General features: G+C 30.7%; 3 protein-coding genes across 6 annotated transcripts; 1 reads left to right on the top strand and 2 right to left on the bottom strand.

Annotated features, from left to right (window-relative positions):
• Window positions 1–1,224: 1,224 nt before the first annotated feature.
• On the top strand, window positions 1,225–3,836 carry Csn5 (COP9 signalosome subunit 5). The gene is made up of 5 exons (XM_076799387.1): window positions 1,225–1,384; window positions 1,736–1,921; window positions 2,006–2,240; window positions 2,986–3,180; window positions 3,255–3,836. The coding sequence occupies exons 2-5, from the start codon at window positions 1,770–1,772 to the stop codon at window positions 3,717–3,719; spliced, it is 1,047 nt and encodes a 348-aa protein (XP_076655502.1). The 5' UTR covers window positions 1,225–1,384; window positions 1,736–1,769; the 3' UTR covers window positions 3,720–3,836.
• Window positions 3,837–3,928: 92 nt separating this feature from the next.
• Window positions 3,929–16,241, bottom strand: Ap-1gamma (adaptor protein complex 1, gamma subunit). 4 transcript variants are annotated; one of them, XM_076799385.1, is made up of 17 exons: window positions 14,995–15,594; window positions 14,496–14,903; window positions 13,791–13,900; window positions 13,359–13,420; window positions 12,658–12,850; window positions 12,415–12,561; window positions 12,003–12,318; window positions 11,349–11,366; window positions 9,181–9,591; window positions 8,868–9,098; window positions 8,165–8,386; window positions 7,889–8,016; window positions 7,556–7,802; window positions 7,032–7,347; window positions 6,797–6,957; window positions 6,638–6,730; window positions 3,929–6,547 (listed from the first exon to the last, which is right to left on the bottom strand). In XM_076799385.1, exons 3-17 carry the CDS (start codon window positions 13,808–13,810, stop codon window positions 6,446–6,448), a joined length of 2,667 nt encoding a protein of 888 aa, XP_076655500.1. In that variant the 5' UTR covers window positions 13,811–13,900; window positions 14,496–14,903; window positions 14,995–15,594; the 3' UTR covers window positions 3,929–6,445. The 4 variants fall into 4 exon arrangements, with proteins under 4 accessions (XP_076655500.1, XP_076655501.1, XP_076655498.1 ...); XM_076799386.1 differs by lacking the exons at window positions 13,791–13,900; window positions 14,496–14,903; window positions 14,995–15,594 and adding an exon at window positions 15,834–16,241 and having other exon boundaries at window positions 12,658–12,841; XM_076799383.1 differs by lacking the exons at window positions 13,791–13,900; window positions 14,496–14,903; window positions 14,995–15,594 and adding an exon at window positions 15,834–16,241.
• A 136-nt stretch (window positions 16,242–16,377) lies between these two features.
• Arfrp1 (ADP-ribosylation factor related protein 1) lies at window positions 16,378–18,108 on the bottom strand. Its single transcript, XM_076799389.1, has 5 exons — window positions 17,804–18,108; window positions 17,558–17,728; window positions 17,405–17,486; window positions 17,157–17,328; window positions 16,378–16,600 (listed from the first exon to the last, which is right to left on the bottom strand). The coding sequence occupies exons 1-5, from the start codon at window positions 17,894–17,896 to the stop codon at window positions 16,501–16,503; spliced, it is 618 nt and encodes a 205-aa protein (XP_076655504.1). The 5' UTR covers window positions 17,897–18,108; the 3' UTR covers window positions 16,378–16,500.
• Window positions 18,109–18,526: the final 418 nt, after the last annotated feature.

Consider the following 18,526-nt stretch of genomic DNA (forward strand, 5'->3'; position numbering starts at 1 on the left):
TATGGGGCTTTAAGGAGAGAACAGAAGTAGAAAGGATTCAGCTGAAATATATAAAGTGGACACTTGGTTTGGACGTGCGTACTCCAGGATACTTGGTACTGGAAGAAACAAAAAGGGCGAGGCTTAGAGTAAAGGCAGGAATTAGGGCATGGAAATACACGGAAGGAGTAAGAAACAGAGCAGGGAGGAAGATAGTCAAGGAATGTCTGAAGGAAAAGGAATCAGGGAAAGTTCAGGGCGAAAGCGGGAAAGAAAGGTAGGAATACTTAAAGAGAAACGGATGGAGCCAAGCAGGGGTGGAAGAGATGATAAGGCTAGAGATGGAGGTAGCGGAGAGGCTAAAGGAGAGAGACATTGAGGTACAACGGCAAGAACAATATACAAGGATAGAGCAGTCAAAATATAACAAAAGGTACAAGTTTATAAGAGTGGCAGAGTTACCAGAATACCTAAGTAAGGAGGGAAGAGGGGAAAGTCAAAAGTTAGTAGCCCAAGTAAGATGCGGAAATGCAGAAAATTGGAACAAATACTGGCTGGGAGACGAAGCAAGAGGATGCGACCTGTGTGGGGACAGGTATGGCAATCTGGAGCATCTAACAAGAGAATGCAGGGAAGGATCAGGATGGAGGACATAGTGAGTGGGAGAATAGATTCAAATGTTGAAGCGTGGCTTCAAAAGCTCAGAAAGAAGAGAGATAAGCGAGCAGAAATATAAAGGTAATATAAGGAAGCGTAAACCAAAGATAACAGAGTAGGAAATGGTGCAATAATCGGAATAAGAATAGGAACAGGCAGAATATAGGTAGAGTAGTCAGGGTAGGGATGGGTGAGTCGAAGAGAGAGAGAGAGAGAGAGAGAGAGAGAGAGAGAGAGAGAGAATTAATGCGTGGATAAGATAGTTATTTTTGTAATCATAGGTTATTGTAAACCGAGTCCAATTCTTGGCTGTAAGGCTGAATAAAGCAATATTATTATTATTATTAAATACCTATTTAGCGCTATTTATATCTTGAAATTGATTCATATAAACTGTTGTTGGCTTCTTTGAACCTTTTGTTATCAAATACAATTTTTAAAAAGGACGGAAAAATATTCAAAAGATTGTGAAAAAATATTTTAATGACAGTTAAACATTACATCCCACATTCAAACTTCCCGCCTGTCGCCATTAACTGTACATCTGGTACAGCAGCGCCATTACAATTACATTCGCGTGGTCGTGCAACAAGGACGACATCACAGTATTCTGTGACGAAGCTCTACTGTTATATATTTACTGTGACTGCACTGAAAACAAATGTGTTGCAGTTTCTACATAATAACAAGAGTTATAATCGGAGTATGATTTTGAAATATTTTTAATCACTACATTACAGATTTTTTGGTAAGAACATACGAATACAATTTAAACAACATTAGTATTTATTGTAGTTTATATTAATATTGTAGATGTTGGTTTTTAAATCATCTAGACAGTAATTGTAGATTATAATTTGACGATTTGTTATGGTTTCAAAGGTTCTTCTTTTCGTATTTAACATCGAAATTTGATATTTTGTATTTACATTTGTATAAACAATATTAAACTAGATTATTATTTGCCAAAAATCATTTATTCTTAAAGGGTATACCTATACTCGTGTATTATGAAATTGTAGTACATTAATAACAAATATCTTAAGAAAGTTTTTTTTTCTAATATCAAATCTATTTTGGTATGATTTTCTTTTGGTAGCCAAGAATCTTGAATTTGGCAGAAGTTTGTCAACATGGCAAGCACTTCTTCAGAGCAAAATAATATTGCACAAAAGACATGGGAAATGTCAAATAACATTGAGATGATCAGCACTGTTGATGAAATTTATAGATATGATCGGAAAGAACAACAGGACATATTAGCTGCAAAGCCATGGGAAAAGGAGTATATATTTTTTATATTAACAGATTAATATTATTTTCTATTTATTATTTATTACATTCTTAAATATTTTTGTGAATTTTATAGCCCTCACTTTTTTAAAGACATAAAAATTTCTGCACTGGCATTACTTAAAATGGTTATGCATGCACGTTCTGGAGGCACTTTAGAAGTAATGGGTCTTCTTCTTGGAAAAGTAGCAGCAAACACAATGATTGTTATGGATTCTTTTGCATTACCTGTCGAAGGAACAGAAACAAGAGTTAATGCTCAAGCCCAAGCTTATGAATATATGTCAGCTTATGTAGAAGCTGCTAAACAGGTATTTTTATGTGTTTGGAAAATGTATTCAATATATTCTATTTTAATTTATTCTCAAATAATTAAACAACAAATATTGTATAGGGTACATCTGGAAACTATGTACAAGCACAAGGTTACTCCTCATAAAAAGATAAAAAAGTTGCAGATAACATTTATTCATTTGACACTTAGTTTTAGAGAAAATCCATTCGATCGTTGTGTAGAGCAGCATATAACGTTATTGTTTTTGTATACATATGATATCTACATGAAATTTATAAATTGCTAGGTTCAAGCGATCACGATGAAGATATTTCATCAATCATATTTCACTATACGAATTATAGAATTATTGAAAATAAGGAACAAATAATGCAAAGTAATAAGTACATTCTTGAATATTCAGGCATCCATAACTAGACCTTTACAACTTTGCATAAAACAAAATAGACACCATTGTCAACAATTATAAAATGGATTTTTAAATTTAATTTTTTCAAAAATTAAGATTCAAACAAAAATATTTTATTTTTTATGCTTTTATTACCTTCTTATGTGGAGTCATCTTGTTTCCGCTTGTACACAATTTTGGGGCACATTCTGTATATTATATATGCAAAATTTAAAGTCTAAACCAGTAATTAGAAAGTTCTTACTATAAAACTTTTATTGTGGCTGCATGACAAAACTGATGTCAATAACTTAAATTTGGATACAGCAAAATATAATGTTCTACAATTAAGTTTATATTGTATTATTGAAAGGTTGGGAGACAAGAGAATGCAATTGGATGGTATCATAGTCACCCTGGATATGGTTGTTGGTTATCAGGTATCGATGTATCTACTCAAATGCTCAATCAAAACTTTCAAGAACCATTTGTTGCTATTGTTATTGATCCTGTCAGAACAATATCTGCTGGGAAAGTTTGTTTGGGTGCATTTCGAACTTATCCAAAGGTAACGTATTCATTGTATGAAAAGATTAAAAAGATTGTCGAAAACAATCAGAAATTTAATAAGTTGTTTTATAGGGATATAAACCTGCAAATGAAGAACCATCAGAATATCAAACAATCCCATTGAATAAAATCGAGGATTTTGGTGTTCACTGCAAACAATATTATTCATTAGAAGTGTCTTACTTCAAATCGTCATTAGATAGGCGTTTGTTAGACTCCTTGTGGAATAAATATTGGGTGAATACATTAAGTTCTTCCAGCCTTTTAACAAACGCAGACTATACAACAGGACAAATATTTGATTTATCAGACAAATTAGAACAGTCTGAAGTTGCACTTGGAAGAGGATTTATTTTAGGTGGAACAGCAGATCCCCATGATCGATGTTCAGTAGAAAAATTAATTAAAGCAACAAGAGACAGTTGTAAGACAACAATAGAAATTATTCATGGTTTAATGGCACAAATAATTAAAGACAGATTATTCAATCAAGTTGGTTGTAAAAATGCTGTTGACATTCAAGATCAACAACAGTGAATTTTATGCATAAAGTATAAATATTATTAAAAAAGTAATTGTAATTAATGTATGGAAAATTTGTAACAACAACAAAATACACATAAGCGCCTGATTTGGATTTCTTTTTTATTACAAGTATTACTTTCTTTATTAATATACAGTCCAATAAAAACTATCTCATATTGATGACAACAGAAGTGAAATATTAATAATAATGTTCTAAAAGATTAATGGAATAAAAATACATTTTATTTTCACACCTCGATTCTAGAAAGTATATATACATTATCTGTATCATTATTCAATATCTTCACAGTTGATAAATATATATGTATATGTATGTATGCGTATGTACGTATATACTCACACATATATACATATACATATATATTTATAAAACTAATATAATATTGAGAACAAGTAGGCAGAGAACACCCCACTGAAGGGCTGACACTGTGTCACAGACTTAGGACAAGGCCACTCAGAAACACACCCACCTGTTCTAGAATTATACACCTTTGCATTCATAGCGCACAACATATAAGGGACGGAGCTAAAATGCATACAATTATATTGATAATATACTTACAGGTATGTTATGATATTTACGATCTTAAGAGAAATTCAGGAGAAACATAGTGAAATTCTTTTTCAGTTATTCAGCCAAAATACTAGATTTTTTTATATTATTAGACCTATTGATACTTAAAAAACTATATGTCCATATAGTATTATAGTAAAGTAAACTAAATACAATTTTAAGTACAACTGTGTACCTTAACTTCATTTACATAAAATCTTGGAAAAAATATTTTCAAGATCACTATTGCTACTTTTTACGCATGTCACTTTTGTTTTACTTTTCTTTGATATAGACGTACGATTTTCGTCGAGCTTTTGTTTCTCACAAAACGTGAAATGTCGTGTATAAAAAAATATGAATTTTTCGAAAGGAGTTCAATTCACCCGTACAATTTTTAAATTCATTAAATTGTAAGAGAGGAAATCGTGAGCCTTGTCGAACTCAATATTTCATTATAAGTATTTCAAGAAGTTCTATAAGAAAAAGGAATGTAAAAATACTTTTCTGTATAATAATGTTTATTGAAACTTTTACTATTTACGAAAATTTGTTGAGTGTCTCAGAAATTACGGCACTCAAAAACAAAAAAATTTGCTTCGTTTATCTTAAAATTAATATTTAAAGTCAAATAGTATTCGTTATATTTTCAAGATAATATTTTTATTATATTGCAATATAAAATTCACGTTGAAATGATTTTACGTAATTTTAGCAGCAACAGTCCATGAGTTTTTAATTATGTTAGTAAACCTGTGATATACTTTTGAAGCAATATTTTTCCAATATACGTATTAATGTTTATGAGAATTTCACTTTCCTTACGATGGAGAAAATTTTGTTGAATATTTCATACGATTTAATCAACGAATCTGCCTCTAAAAAATAATACGACAATCAGCCCTCCAATGGCATCACATACTCCAGATACATTCAAAACTGTATAAACGTCACACATAATAGACGTAAATGTAAAGTGTAACAAACATACACGGACATGTACATGCATTTATATATTATACACCCCCCACCCCCACCCCCTAAACAAAATTTGAGTGACAGAAGCATGAGTTTTTCTATTAATTATTGAAATGACAATTATATCATAAATATATATAGTAGAGGACCCCATTTTACACTTTTTATAATAAGAATTTAATCACTCCTATATTACTGCAATTATTTATGTATTTACAAGGCATTCGCGTTCATGTATTACTTACAAATATAGGTAGAAAAGATCAATTATTACAGCAAGATTTGAGTGCTTGTTGTTGATAATTGGGCAGCAACATTTTAACAGACAAACACCTTTCACTATCAATATTTGTGTGATTTTACTATGTTCTGTTATATGTCTTTTTTGCAACCAGTTTTTCTTTAAACTATCTTAAACAAGAAATATAAGCTAAATCAGAAGCCATAAGATTATAAAATCAACAGATCAAATAACAATGTTGCATGTAGTATTATTGTTTTATGTTTCTATATTCAATTAGAGAAAATATTTACATCTCTCTCATACATGCAGCATAGTACAGAGAAATTTTACATTCCTTTCTTTGTTTTCAAACTTAATCGTTTCATTCTATCAATACATCTATTACTTTTGAAAAACTTTAAAATGAATATCATCATTCCATCTGCCCAACAAGCGTCATATAAATTAATTACAAATGTATTTATATAATAAATGATCTAAGTATGACGGTTAATGAACAATGTTTTAAAATTAAAGAGAATACGTTTATATTGTGGAAATGTTTTTAAAAATTTGAAAAGTATTTTGTTATTGTATACAATGAAGATATTAAAATACTCTTTTCTTTGAAACATGTTTACAAAAACTGTTATACGAGATATAATGAGAAGTGTACATTTTCTGCAAATTTAAAGTATGATTAGTGAGCAGATGAAACATACTCTTATGTATGTTACAAAAACAAAAGAATTAAAATTCATTAGAAGTCTGTATCTTATCAAATTCGTACCATGTATGATCCATTATCGATTTAATTAATCGGAAATCTTTTTGTCAAACATATCCTTTTATCAGTATGCTTCTTTTTACCCAATAAAGAAATGAAATTGAGTTCAGTCTATTTCAAACTCAATTACTTATTTAGACAGGCATATGTACAATTGTCTTCCTTGATATATGTTGTCACTGTAATGCCAACGGAGGAAAATTATTTACTTCTGTTTGTTCCAGCACTGGTCCTGATGATCCAGTATAAGAGATGCGTAATCTCATTCTTAGAGGTACCTGATTCAAGCAAATATATACGAGTCATGAATACAAATTAAAAGCTTTTGTTTCACTATTTCAATGTGATATACTAACACGAAAACTTACTTTGTTGATATTTGTAACTTTCAATACTTGTGTAACTTGCCCAGACGGAGGAATGATTGTGCTCGATGGAGACAACATTTGTAGTTGGAATGTCTGAAAATGATAATAATTAATTATAACGATGCTACAAATTATAAAGATGTAAATGTAAATGTATACCTTAGGAACTGCTGCTTGAAACAAAAAATCAGTTAGTACAACACCTCCAGAATTTTGAGCTGACATGTTTATAATTAATAGATCCGCAATATCTGGTGGTCTTTCTAATCTGAATGTTATTTTAAGACCTGCTTTATCCATGACAACCATAGTAGGCGTGTCTGAAACTTTAAAGTACAATACCAGTTACAGCACATACTATATTACAGCACTTTCTACATTAATCTACACAAACCGTTTTGGGTTGATGATGAATTCAGTAAACCATCCACTAGAAAGTTGTTCGTATTTGTAGGACAGAATATTTGTGTTGGCGTTTGTGCCTGTGGCAGTGTAGATGTAGATGTAGATGTAGATATAGGGGTGGATGTTGATGTTGATGTTGATGTAGATATAGATGTAGATGTAGGCGTACTCAAATCCAAACTACCAAGTAAGTCCAATAGATCATTGTTATTTACTACAGGAGTTGTATTCGCAGGTGGATTTTTATTTGATAATGTAGAAGTGACTCCAATGTCAGCAGTTCCAAGCAAATCTAGAAGTGCACTCTAGAAAATGCAAGAGATGTCACATTATTTCATATGTGTACAGAGTGTTTAGTATAAGTAATACACTCAATTGCCTTGAAAACTATTGAATGTACAAAAAAGTCTTTTTTCTTATAGAAATTAAATAAGAGAAATAATGAGAGGGAAGCAAATATTAATAGTAGATTATTTCATTTGCATTACAAAGTATTCGACGATATAGACTTACTGAATCAGATGGTGGTGTAGTCGCTTCCAAGACTATTGACTTTTCTTCTTCTGGTTCTGGTTCACCATTCACCATGCCAATAATACCATTAGCTTGAGGTCTTGCTGTTTCCATCGGAGGCATTCTTTCGAGCAACGCGGGGCGCAAATGATCGTATTTTCTGAACAATTGTGAAAACTCAATACCTCGTTGCTGCAACTCAATATGTAAATTGCTTCCAAATGTATCAATTATTTGACGTATTTTTCTGTAATATAAACGAATTATTTTGCATCAATATTGTACAGAATATAATACAAAAAAGTGTTCATTAAACTTTCAAATATTACTTACTCATTTCCTTTTTGAAATCGTGTACTAAGTTTTGTGAGAGACAATAAGGTATATTGTTTTGTAACAACTGTATTTTGTGGACTCCATAGTAACCTTTGATAGACATCGATGACTTCGTCTTCTGTTAACTGATAGGAATTTAAAATTTATGATTTACTTGAAATTCAAAAATTAAAGAAAGATTTATATGTAGGGTATCAAACAGAATAATTACGAACATGGAAGAAATTTAAGAAAAATATATTGAAAAAGAGTTATACAAATGTGTATACATACACTGACTGGAGCATCTGCATCTTCCGATGGTGGCGCATACAATAATAAATCACCATATTCGCCAATGCACCATGTTGCTACTTGAGCCAAAGGTTGTTTATCAGACGTATCTTTCTCCAATGCTTTCCACAATGCACTAACAGCATAACCTTGTTGTGCTTGTGTTTCCGAAATTAATTGAATAGTACAAGCTACTACATCATCTCTGACATAATTACCAGCCTGAAAAATAATAATCTAATGAGAACATCATACACGTACATCTGGGAAAGAAATAATGTAAAGTGTCCCAATTAAGTCTATAGAAGCTAATCATTTGGTACTAAAAATCAGATAGCATAATTGAGCAAACTTTTTCAGAGATACGAATTTTTTTATATTATTGTTTCAAGGTTTTTGAGGTATTATGCATACATACATTCAAAGAAAACATCACAATATTAATATATCTGCTTTTGACGATACTTGTTTTGTTTTCTTTGTATATTATATAGATCGTTAAATTTACACAAATTTACATCTGTATCTCTTAAATTAATAATATAAATAAAATTCGCCCTTGTCAAAGAATTTGGACTCCGTTATTAAAGAATATTTTGTATCTTCAATAGTTACAAAATAAATAGCTAATAATAGCTTTTGTTCATTTAGCTGGAATACACTATAAAGAGAAGTATATATATATATATAGTAAATCACATACAGCAACAAGAACTTTAAACAATGTTTCAAGATGCCAACGCTTGTTGGGTGCGAATCTTTCTGCAGACATTACTATGTTACTACTGCATTGAGCTTTGAATTCTGGATCAGCACGTTCCAAGAATAGTAACAATTCCTTCATCATGTTCCTAATATTGTTAGAGTTTACAAGTGCAAAACTAAGTTCCATTGCGCGTCTTCTGATCGATACGTCTGGATCTTTTAAGCATTCCTATATAACAATATATAAAATGTAACATTCTAGTTTGAATGCTTATGAATTGTAGAATACAAAAACAACATAAGACTGTTACCAGAATCGTTGAACGATGCCTTTGCACTGCACTTGTATCTACATAAACTGTTTTTAATAATGTGTTCAAAGCAACGTATCGAATATTCTTGTCATTATTTAATAAAAATCGGCCTAAAATATTCACTGCCAACACTCGAAGTCCACTCTCCGATTTTATGTCCATAATGGATAATACAGTTTCATACAATATCGTATTGCCAACATTCTTGCTAGTCTCTGTATTTGTTGCAACTTGAGCAAGTATATCGTTCATTGCTTCGGAAGCTTCAATATCATTGCGTCCCAAAATTCGCAAAAGACGTAATATTTTAACTTGAAGGAAAGGGTCAGATACTCCAGACACATCATGCTCCGGTGAGTATCCAGCTAAGATCAAGTTCTTGAGAATTCTTACAAGATTTGGCACAATCTGAAAAATAATTTAATTTTTAATGAATACGATTTGCCATTCGTATTAATTTACACAAAAAAAAAAGGTAAATGGAGAAATCTGAAAATATATATATCAAAAAAACAGTTTAAAATTTCAACATTGCATATTCATTGTGTTTAATACTAAACACAAAAATAAAAGGAAATGTAATTCCACTTTCAAGATAAAAAAATGTAAGCTGCTAAGTGAAAAAAGGCTAAAGATAATAATGTTTTTCTGTCCGTAAAAAAGAAACACTACATAAAGAAAAATCCATAATTGAATTTTTTAGAAACGAATATTTATAAAATATATTTTGCAAAGTTAAAAATATATAGAGAATAGATATTGTTACAAATAATATTAGGATGGCCATAGATCAGGATAGAAGTGAGGTAAGGAAGACTTTAAGACTTAAAATTAGCAAAAATTACAGAACTCTTCGTGATAACTTGCTTCTTCAATAAAAAAGTGAATCTGAATTTTAGCTAAATTTCAATCAGATATATTTTATCTCGATTAACACTGATTCATTTTTTTCACAGTGATTACATATTTTTGCTGCATAGTAAAAGCAAAGGTTATTTCATATCTCTTCTACATATTTTAAGCCATAAAATTTGCCTTGCTCCACTGTCACTGAGATTTACTGTCAATCTTGTATAACAATCTTGTGGAATAATCAATTTTGTATACTGCGTATACAAAAAACTGCACATACGAAATACATGTTATTTTCTCGGTATGTCTGTATATTAAATACTTCGTTTATTCAGTGTGTAATATAATATTGTAGAAACATTGTAATGATTTAAAACAAAATAATTCATTTGAATATTTTATTGCAAACATTTGCTTGCAATAGTATAAGCACCTTTCATTACATGCAATTTGTTAAAATATATTGTATAATTCTAACAGTACACTTATGACAGAAGAGATCAAATGACATTCAATATCTTTTAACACTAAACCTACCGACATTTCATGTATACCTAATCCTACCATGAGCGGTCAAATGACCGTTTCAAAAAAAAATATGTATCTTAATATAGAAAGACATGCTATGAAATTTTTTCGGAAAGTAAACAATAAAGAAAGTTGTGAATATTGAAAAATGGGTTTTATGTATATTATAGGAAAAGTCAATAAGTTACATGGCGATACAGTAACGTTGTATACAAGAAATTCTAAACGAAATTTCAAAAACGGTTATTTGACAGCGCGTTGGTAGGTTTAGTGTTAAATAATGAATTACATATCCCGTTGGTTTTCAAACCAACAGTTTAATAATCTACCTAAAAAATAACAATAGCCCAGTAAAGAACAGTGTAATGTGTCAACTGCAGTAATTGAGGCAGCTAACTTAGTTAACTTACTTTATACTTTATATCAATAAATTATATTTGAATGCTTTATACCATTTAACGAAAAAATATTGTTTCAGTATCATTTTAATTCCAAGCATGTAATTGACACTGACAAAATCTCATACGCCTAAAATTAAAATAATTATGAAAAAAATATAAAATTGATAATTAAATCATATTTCCTAAAAATATTATCACAGCACTATATTTTTGTAACACACATGCATATATTCTTATATTTTTCATGAAATATTGAAAAGTTGTAATGGCGTATTTAACACGATTAATGACGTAGTCACAATAAGGAAATTACAAAAAAGAAAAGAATGAAGTTTATAATAAGCAAACATGCAAAAATATAAAGTATGCTTGTGTGCATTTTACCTCTCGATGGCCGCATTCCTAAGGAAGACAAAACCATACTTATAATATGAATATTATCAGGAACAAAAAATAGAGTATACGATTATGATTCTTTGTTATAATAATATCGAACATATAACTACCATCATTCTTCACTTTCATCACATTATTGCTTTTGATTAAATTTTTAGGAAATTATAGGTATGATACTACTAATCTCTCTAATCCTCCGATAATTTAATTGTTAATAACTTGAAAACAAAGCAGAGATTGTAATTTCTTGATTTACATCTTCCTTTCTTACTCTTTGACCAGAAGAATCATCCTTTAAATTTGTTCATACATTTTACCGAACACTCTGTTTATACACTTCTTTCTACAATTCTTTTTTGTAGTAATTTTAGTTTATCTAGTATGAATAAACCTTTACTAATACCACTAGATTTAACGCTTTCATTTGTATTAATGCCACTACAATCTAAACTGCAACTATTGAACTAATAGACTAGAAATGGCAACATCAAAGAACTTAAATTATATTGGAAAAAAAATGTATAATCTTCTTTGATGCAATGACTTCAAATCTTTCAATAATAATCAAAACATCTAAGTATTCTACTATTCTTTATATCAATGCTAATATTTTTATCTGTCTTTAAAACATGTAAAATTTACCTTTTTAAAATGGTTCAATGTATCAACACTGTTTTCACACATTTCTGTGATAAGCGTCACGCCCGTAATTAAAACTCCATGGTTTTTCTCTGTAATTAAGCTGCGTGTAGCAGGCAAGAACATTTCCATTAATTCTGGTACACGTCTAATGATCCTAAATGCACAAAGAGCTGCTTTTTTTCGAAGGTATGCATTTGGTGATTTCATCAGCCTCTCTACTTCAGATGCCAAATCTCTTGCCATTTCTGGCGATGCAATCGCACCCAAAGTGCATAATGCTAAGCCATTAACAAACTGTGTTGCACTATTTAAATCACTGTAAAAAGAAAAGAAAATGCTTACTATGAATATATCCATTATTAGTATTTGAAATATGAGAAGTATCATTAAAGTAATAATATGGAAACGTTACTTTTTTAAGCAATTTGTAATTAGAAGATGAACATCCTGTCGTTCATCTAACAATAACATGGCGCCTAAATAACCAATTCGTTTATCTGTAAACCTCGGAGATGCAATGAGTTTTAAACATTCTAATTGACCAAAATGTGCTGGATACCTAGAAAATAATGATGCATATTAATTTTGATAGAAATAAAGTTTTTGATATAGTCATATTAAACATACGTGTTTATTAAAAAGATTCTGTACAAACCCAAGCATATGGATGTATAAGAGCTTTGCAATATTGCGACATCTCCATACACTGTCTTCTTCTCTAAATGTAGAGCGAATATATGCACATTCTTTGTTAACAACTGTTCTCTCTTCTGCTGCAGTGCGAGCAGCTCTTATTTGCCTGATGAGATCCCTCAGCCGTGTTGGTGCAGGCATTCTAACTGTTGAGACTTTTAAATTACACATATGTTATCAATTTTAGTGTTAGTGGGATTTAATGAGTTAAGTGCTCAAGCTAAGGATGACAATCATACTGAAAATGAAGTTCCATAGTAACAATAAACAATAGTATAAATATCGTCAAAGGCAAGAAGAGTAATAAATTTGAGAACTACATTTTATAGAATATGCTACTAAAAAATATATCACATGTAGATAATTGTTATATAAAATGAAATATTAATTGGTAGAATAATTAATATTTATGGAAGTAAAAAATAAAACAGGTAACAAATTTTTACTTAAATAGCATGTTGTAATCTATTTTTTTTTATGTTATTGTTATATGTAAAATAATAATAATATTTCATATAAAAATATATATATATACACACGGTATGTGCATATGTATCTATATGCGCGAGTACGAACAGAAAGTAATAAGCAGGGAATAAGAAATATTAATCAAGTTAACTAAGTTAATCAAGATATTCAATATTTTATGAACAGTACACTTACCTCTTTCAACTGCCTCATTAAAAGCTTGTTTTAGGGAGGCCATGTTAAAGGCTGGGTTAAACCTGGAACGTACACACCCATGCTATTTTATACACACAAAACATTTACATACCATTTTCTTTGTTGTGCAATGACACCTGTGATTTGACTTCAGTTGTTATTTTTTATTTATTTTCAATTAACAATATAGAACATAATGCTGTACAAACTAGTTAAAGCAAAGTATATTCTTTGCCATAGTGAAACGAAAAACACAATTTATTTAATTAAAGTATCAAAAATTGTTTTAATACCAGATCAATTAAATTAATAAATTTTTTATGCCATTAGATAATAATTATCTTAAAAATGATAACAACAATAATGACGATTACTGTCAAGTAATATTATCAATGATGAAATCTAATATACATATTTAGAATGAAGTATTACCCATGTTCTGACGCATTCATGGTTTCACAGCGTAGTTTTCAAATGTGTACGATGAGCTTCGGTAATATTAATAATGCGAAGCTGAATATGGAACACGAACCGTTTGCTTCCTATTGGAAAAACGTCAGGCAATGTTATAAAATTTTGTACAAAGTTATTCTCAAAAGTCTTAAACAATTAACTACTTTCATAACATAAGTTAGATAGAACCGTGTTAATGTTCTCCGCCCTATAAACTTTGTTATTACATGTTTAAAAGTAATGACTAAATGATTACACAACTTCGTCGGTGATGTTATATTTACATTTGAAATAAATATTATAAAGAATAAATAGATTTATTGTTGTGTTTTCAAAGATATAAATGAATATCTAATATGAAATTGGAATTTTCTGGTATTTTCAATGCAGTAGTTTCCCAAAAGAAATAAGTTTAAAAGAAACTTGTTCCAAAGGTGTCATATGACTGTAAAATGTATCTATAAATTGAATCTACTAGTAATTAGGAAGATATACAATATGCATATAACCGAATCTCGTGTATCATAAAAATACCGAGCATTTAATGCTCTGTTCCTTTGACAGACGGAGAGCATGAACCTTATATTCGATTTATATTTCACGACACACAAAATAACCGGTTTCACTGACGAGATCTAAGCACTCGATGAAAATGTGTGTTGCAGTGCATGCAATGGATATTACCTAGTTTTTGAATGTCATTCGACCACGAATTCACGTGTTATAAAAACGCGTCGCGGTCGCACGCTCGCACAAGTCGGCAGCATATTGTAAAATGTGTAAACCGGTTATATAAAAGATTCGTTCGCACTGAAGGGCATCGAACCAAGGGTTAGTTTTCTAGCTGTCAAACAATACCAAGTCAAGGACGTCGTTTTCAGGAAACTCGAATCCGGAAATCGCACAACGTTTACGACGTTTACGACGTATGTGTAACACGGCACGAAGGCGCGTCGTGTATACCGTGTCGTCGTGTCGCCCACCTTTTACACACAAGTCGTATGACAAATACGGCGAGAAATGCCTCGCCTCCCAGGGCGCGAGTCGTGCGCCCTCACTCACTTTTGCGCTTTTGCATAGTCTGTCCTGCACCTGAGTATATCGGTCTGTATTGGTTTGTATATACACATTGGATTCCGAATAGTTTCTTCCAAGCTGGATTTCAATGATCAACAATACGTACCGTAGAAAACTTCGACTTCCAACGAGGGCTAATCAATTCCAGAAAAAACCATAGACATAGCTAAACTGTTCGCAATCGTTTAGCCTTAGCCTATCGCGCGACAAACACTTTCCTCGATAGTCCGCGGTATTCGCGCACCAAAAGTCAAGATGGCTACCTATTGTCACTGACGTTGTCCCTGATAATACCGTCACATATCGCTGTATGTTGTCGCGACCGATTTTTACATTGCCTGTGTCTTATGATTGGGAACGTTGATGAACGGATTCCACCGATTATTATTATCACGTCGAATTCAATTTATATTTCGACCTGTCTGTAGTCGTATTTACCGGTCTCTTATTTATACTTTTGCTCAACGTAGTGAATAATAATTATACTCATTTCTATAGCGCGAAGTTCATATTGTTTCGGTATATCTATTTGTAAGACTTTTTACAAGTGTCATTGCACAACTGTTGGTAAAAATAATAAATGTACATATACCGTGTATCCTCCATTATATGTTCACATGTGCTAATATTATTTACATATTATCTTTTTTCATTTGATTTTAGTAAATTATCTACAAGTTATAAATATACGAGTATAATTAATGCAACTTAATAAAAACAATTTATTACCTTCATATAGAAAAACTACATTCAGATTGTATTATTAATAATTGTAATTCGTATGTTAAATATAATTTGTTGATTTAATTTTTTAACCACTTTCTTAAATACATACATATGATTTAACAGATTGCTTATAAAGTTGTCGTATAATTACACACAAGTCATTTATATTTTGAATAATTATACTTTTATGTAGGAAAAGAAAATTGTTAAGATAATCACCTTCTATTTAATTCTGGTGGAAGAACACTCCAATCGTCTGTGTAATAGGGCATCATGATGTACAAAATCTTAACAAATAAACAATTCTGCACAAGAACTTAGTTAAAATTACGATCCATATACTATCTAGCATGTACACCTGTACTACCAGTTTTGTAGACTTTTTATCATCAGCATAACAGAATACGAGGCAAGGTGTTGGCATTATCTCTTATCTCGGTTACTCACTTGATAGCAGCGGTACAAGCAAGTTATATTACCAATATAAGTTGAAAATTGATTAATTATCCTGAATCAACATGAAAGAAAAACTTAGTGTAGATTAGTAATAACTACAACAAAGTTGATTAAAAAACATGATAAATTATCATTATTTTTGAATGTTTTTTAATAACTGAGTTAGAAAATATTAATAAGAATTCAACTGAAATATATATTTGTAAAGGAAATAAGAAATAATACAAGTATAAACAACATTGTACATAGATAATATTTTTATGTCAGCAATGGGAGTCGATGTTAATGGATGACTTAACTGTAGTACTGATTAGAAAAAAAAATTTATTGGTAAAAATGTAATTGTTTCTAATATAAATGTATAGAATTTATATGTTAAAATACTGTTTACAAATTAATCTAAATATTAAAATAAAGTAGGAATGTAATATTAAGACAGGCAATTGTCGTTCTGGTTCCGTGGTGGTCGAACATCGTTGTTTCTCTTGACACAGTCTACAAGCCAGTGAATGCCTTCATCTACACCATCCCTTTATATAATACAAATGATTACTTACACAATTATCGTAAAGAAGCTTTATATACATATTTCATAACACAGCTTCTTTCATAACAATATTCTTTTTTTATGGTTATACACTGTAAAATGTACTTAACAATATTCTATTGTTGGCAATACAATTTATAAAATTTGATGAATTTAAGACAATCATGTATTATTTTTGTTTCAATCCAATTTTTTCAAATATCTAAAAAAGAAAAAATAGAAAAAGAATATTGCTAATCATAATTACATTCATATGAAAATAATTTTATGTTTACTGTTTGCAGTGAAACAATTTAGTAACATAATTTTGTTGTTTCAATTGAGTGCAAAGTAGATAATTTGATTTATATTATACTTATTGAATTACAGAAATAGTTAACATGTAACAAGTATGTACAAATATGCATTTACTTATTGTATTGAAATTAGAATGCTTGCAATGTATTAGAAGTTATTCATATGAGTAAATATTCTAAACTCTAAATAAAATGAAACTAATTTTGGATAGTATATGAAAAGTAATTTAATGATCTACATACCCATTTAAAGCAGATACAGGCATTACCATACAATCCCTTCGACCAATCAAATGTGCATTTTGATTAAAAATTGGTTTTACTTCCCTAACACCCATACAATCAGGCACATCTTGCTTATTTGCTAAAACTAAAAGAGGTACACCTATCAGATGTTCTGACGATATAACTCTATCTGTAAACAAATTTAAACATTATTTCTTCATATATTTTTAAAATTAAATAGCAACAATATTTTTGTTCTATTTTACCAAATGTTTCTTTAGATTCAGGTATTTTTTCACGATCTGACGAATCAACTATATAAATTACTGCATGTGATTCTGCATAATACTGTGAACACAAAAACTTGTTTGTATATTCTGAATGTTTATAAGGATATACTATTAATGAGTTTCATTTACTTTATCCCATAATGATCGAAGTTCTTCTTGTCCACCAAGATCCCAAAAATTGAAACACACACCAGCAATATCAATCTTCCCAATATTTAATCCAACAGTTGTTGTGATTTTGCTAGGATTCATACCTTTATAATTTTTTGTAAATTTAGTTTTTGCTGCTTCTAAGTATGTCTGGAATGTAAAGATCATAAAAAGATAAATTTATAATAACCACATAACCTAGCATTTGACATCATTATCTCTTACCGTTTTTCCAGCATTGTCGAGACCTAATATTAATATGAAATATTCATCTTTTTGCACAAGATACTTGTACAACCCATGCAAAAGAGTGTACATTTCAAAATATTTGAATATTTAAAAATTTGTGTTCCACATTGTTTACATGTTATAGGTATTCGTAAATCATGTTACTCGTCAACGACCAACGACAGATTGCGATATCTTACATGTTACACTTACACATACATGTATCGCGTAAAGGCATCATATAAAAGTACATATGTGTACAAGCTATATAGAATGTAACGAAATCAAATACGTTGCGCTTATATATATAGGAGAGTGCTCACGCCCGGGGTTTCGGCGTTCCCACTTTCGTGACATCGCCGCTTTAGCATGGCACAGAACCGTGTCGTCTTTTAGTATGACACAGAACCGTGTCGTCTTTCCTGGAACAGAACCGTGTCGTCTTTCCTGGAACAGAACCGGGCCGTCTTTTAGCATAAAACCGAACGCATATAATTTTTTTAATCAGGATTAGAACGTACAGCTTAATTGTTGTTTGGGAATCGGCGCCGATATTTAATCTGCGCGCGCTCAAGCGCGGCGCTAATTAGTTCCCGAACACGTCCCTCTCCGCAAATTAGCCCACGGCACAGTAGCCAATCGTCGCACTCGCGAGTGATTCCCGGAATCGGTCTTCTTTTCCGCGAACCGTCGGCGCACAACCACGCTTCTCGAGAACCG

Source organism: Halictus rubicundus, chromosome 13, assembly GCF_050948215.1.
Source record: "Halictus rubicundus isolate RS-2024b chromosome 13, iyHalRubi1_principal, whole genome shotgun sequence".
Lineage (NCBI taxonomy): Eukaryota > Metazoa > Arthropoda > Insecta > Hymenoptera > Halictidae > Halictus > Halictus rubicundus.

Coding starts and splice junctions, on each gene's coding strand:
- Ap-1gamma (XM_076799383.1), bottom strand. CDS start 15,889: ATGATGCCCTATTACACAGACGATTGGAGTGTTCTTCCACCAGAATTA. Junction 12,851..13,358: donor TAATGAGGCAGTTGAAAGAG/GTAAGTGTACTG, acceptor GTAATTTAAAAG/TCTCAACAGTTAGAATGCCT. Junction 12,562..12,657: donor TTATACATCCATATGCTTGG/GTTTGTACAGAA, acceptor ATTATTTTCTAG/GTATCCAGCACATTTTGGTC.
- Arfrp1 (XM_076799389.1), bottom strand. CDS start 17,896: ATGTACACTCTTTTGCATGGGTTGTACAAGTATCTTGTGCAAAAAGAT. Junction 17,729..17,803: donor TCGACAATGCTGGAAAAACG/GTAAGAGATAAT, acceptor TTTACATTCCAG/ACATACTTAGAAGCAGCAAA. Junction 17,487..17,557: donor TTCGATCATTATGGGATAAA/GTAAATGAAACT, acceptor TTGTGTTCACAG/TATTATGCAGAATCACATGC.
- Csn5 (XM_076799387.1), top strand. CDS start 1,770: ATGGCAAGCACTTCTTCAGAGCAAAATAATATTGCACAAAAGACATGG. Junction 2,241..2,985: donor ATGTAGAAGCTGCTAAACAG/GTATTTTTATGT, acceptor TATTATTGAAAG/GTTGGGAGACAAGAGAATGC. Junction 3,181..3,254: donor CATTTCGAACTTATCCAAAG/GTAACGTATTCA, acceptor GTTGTTTTATAG/GGATATAAACCTGCAAATGA.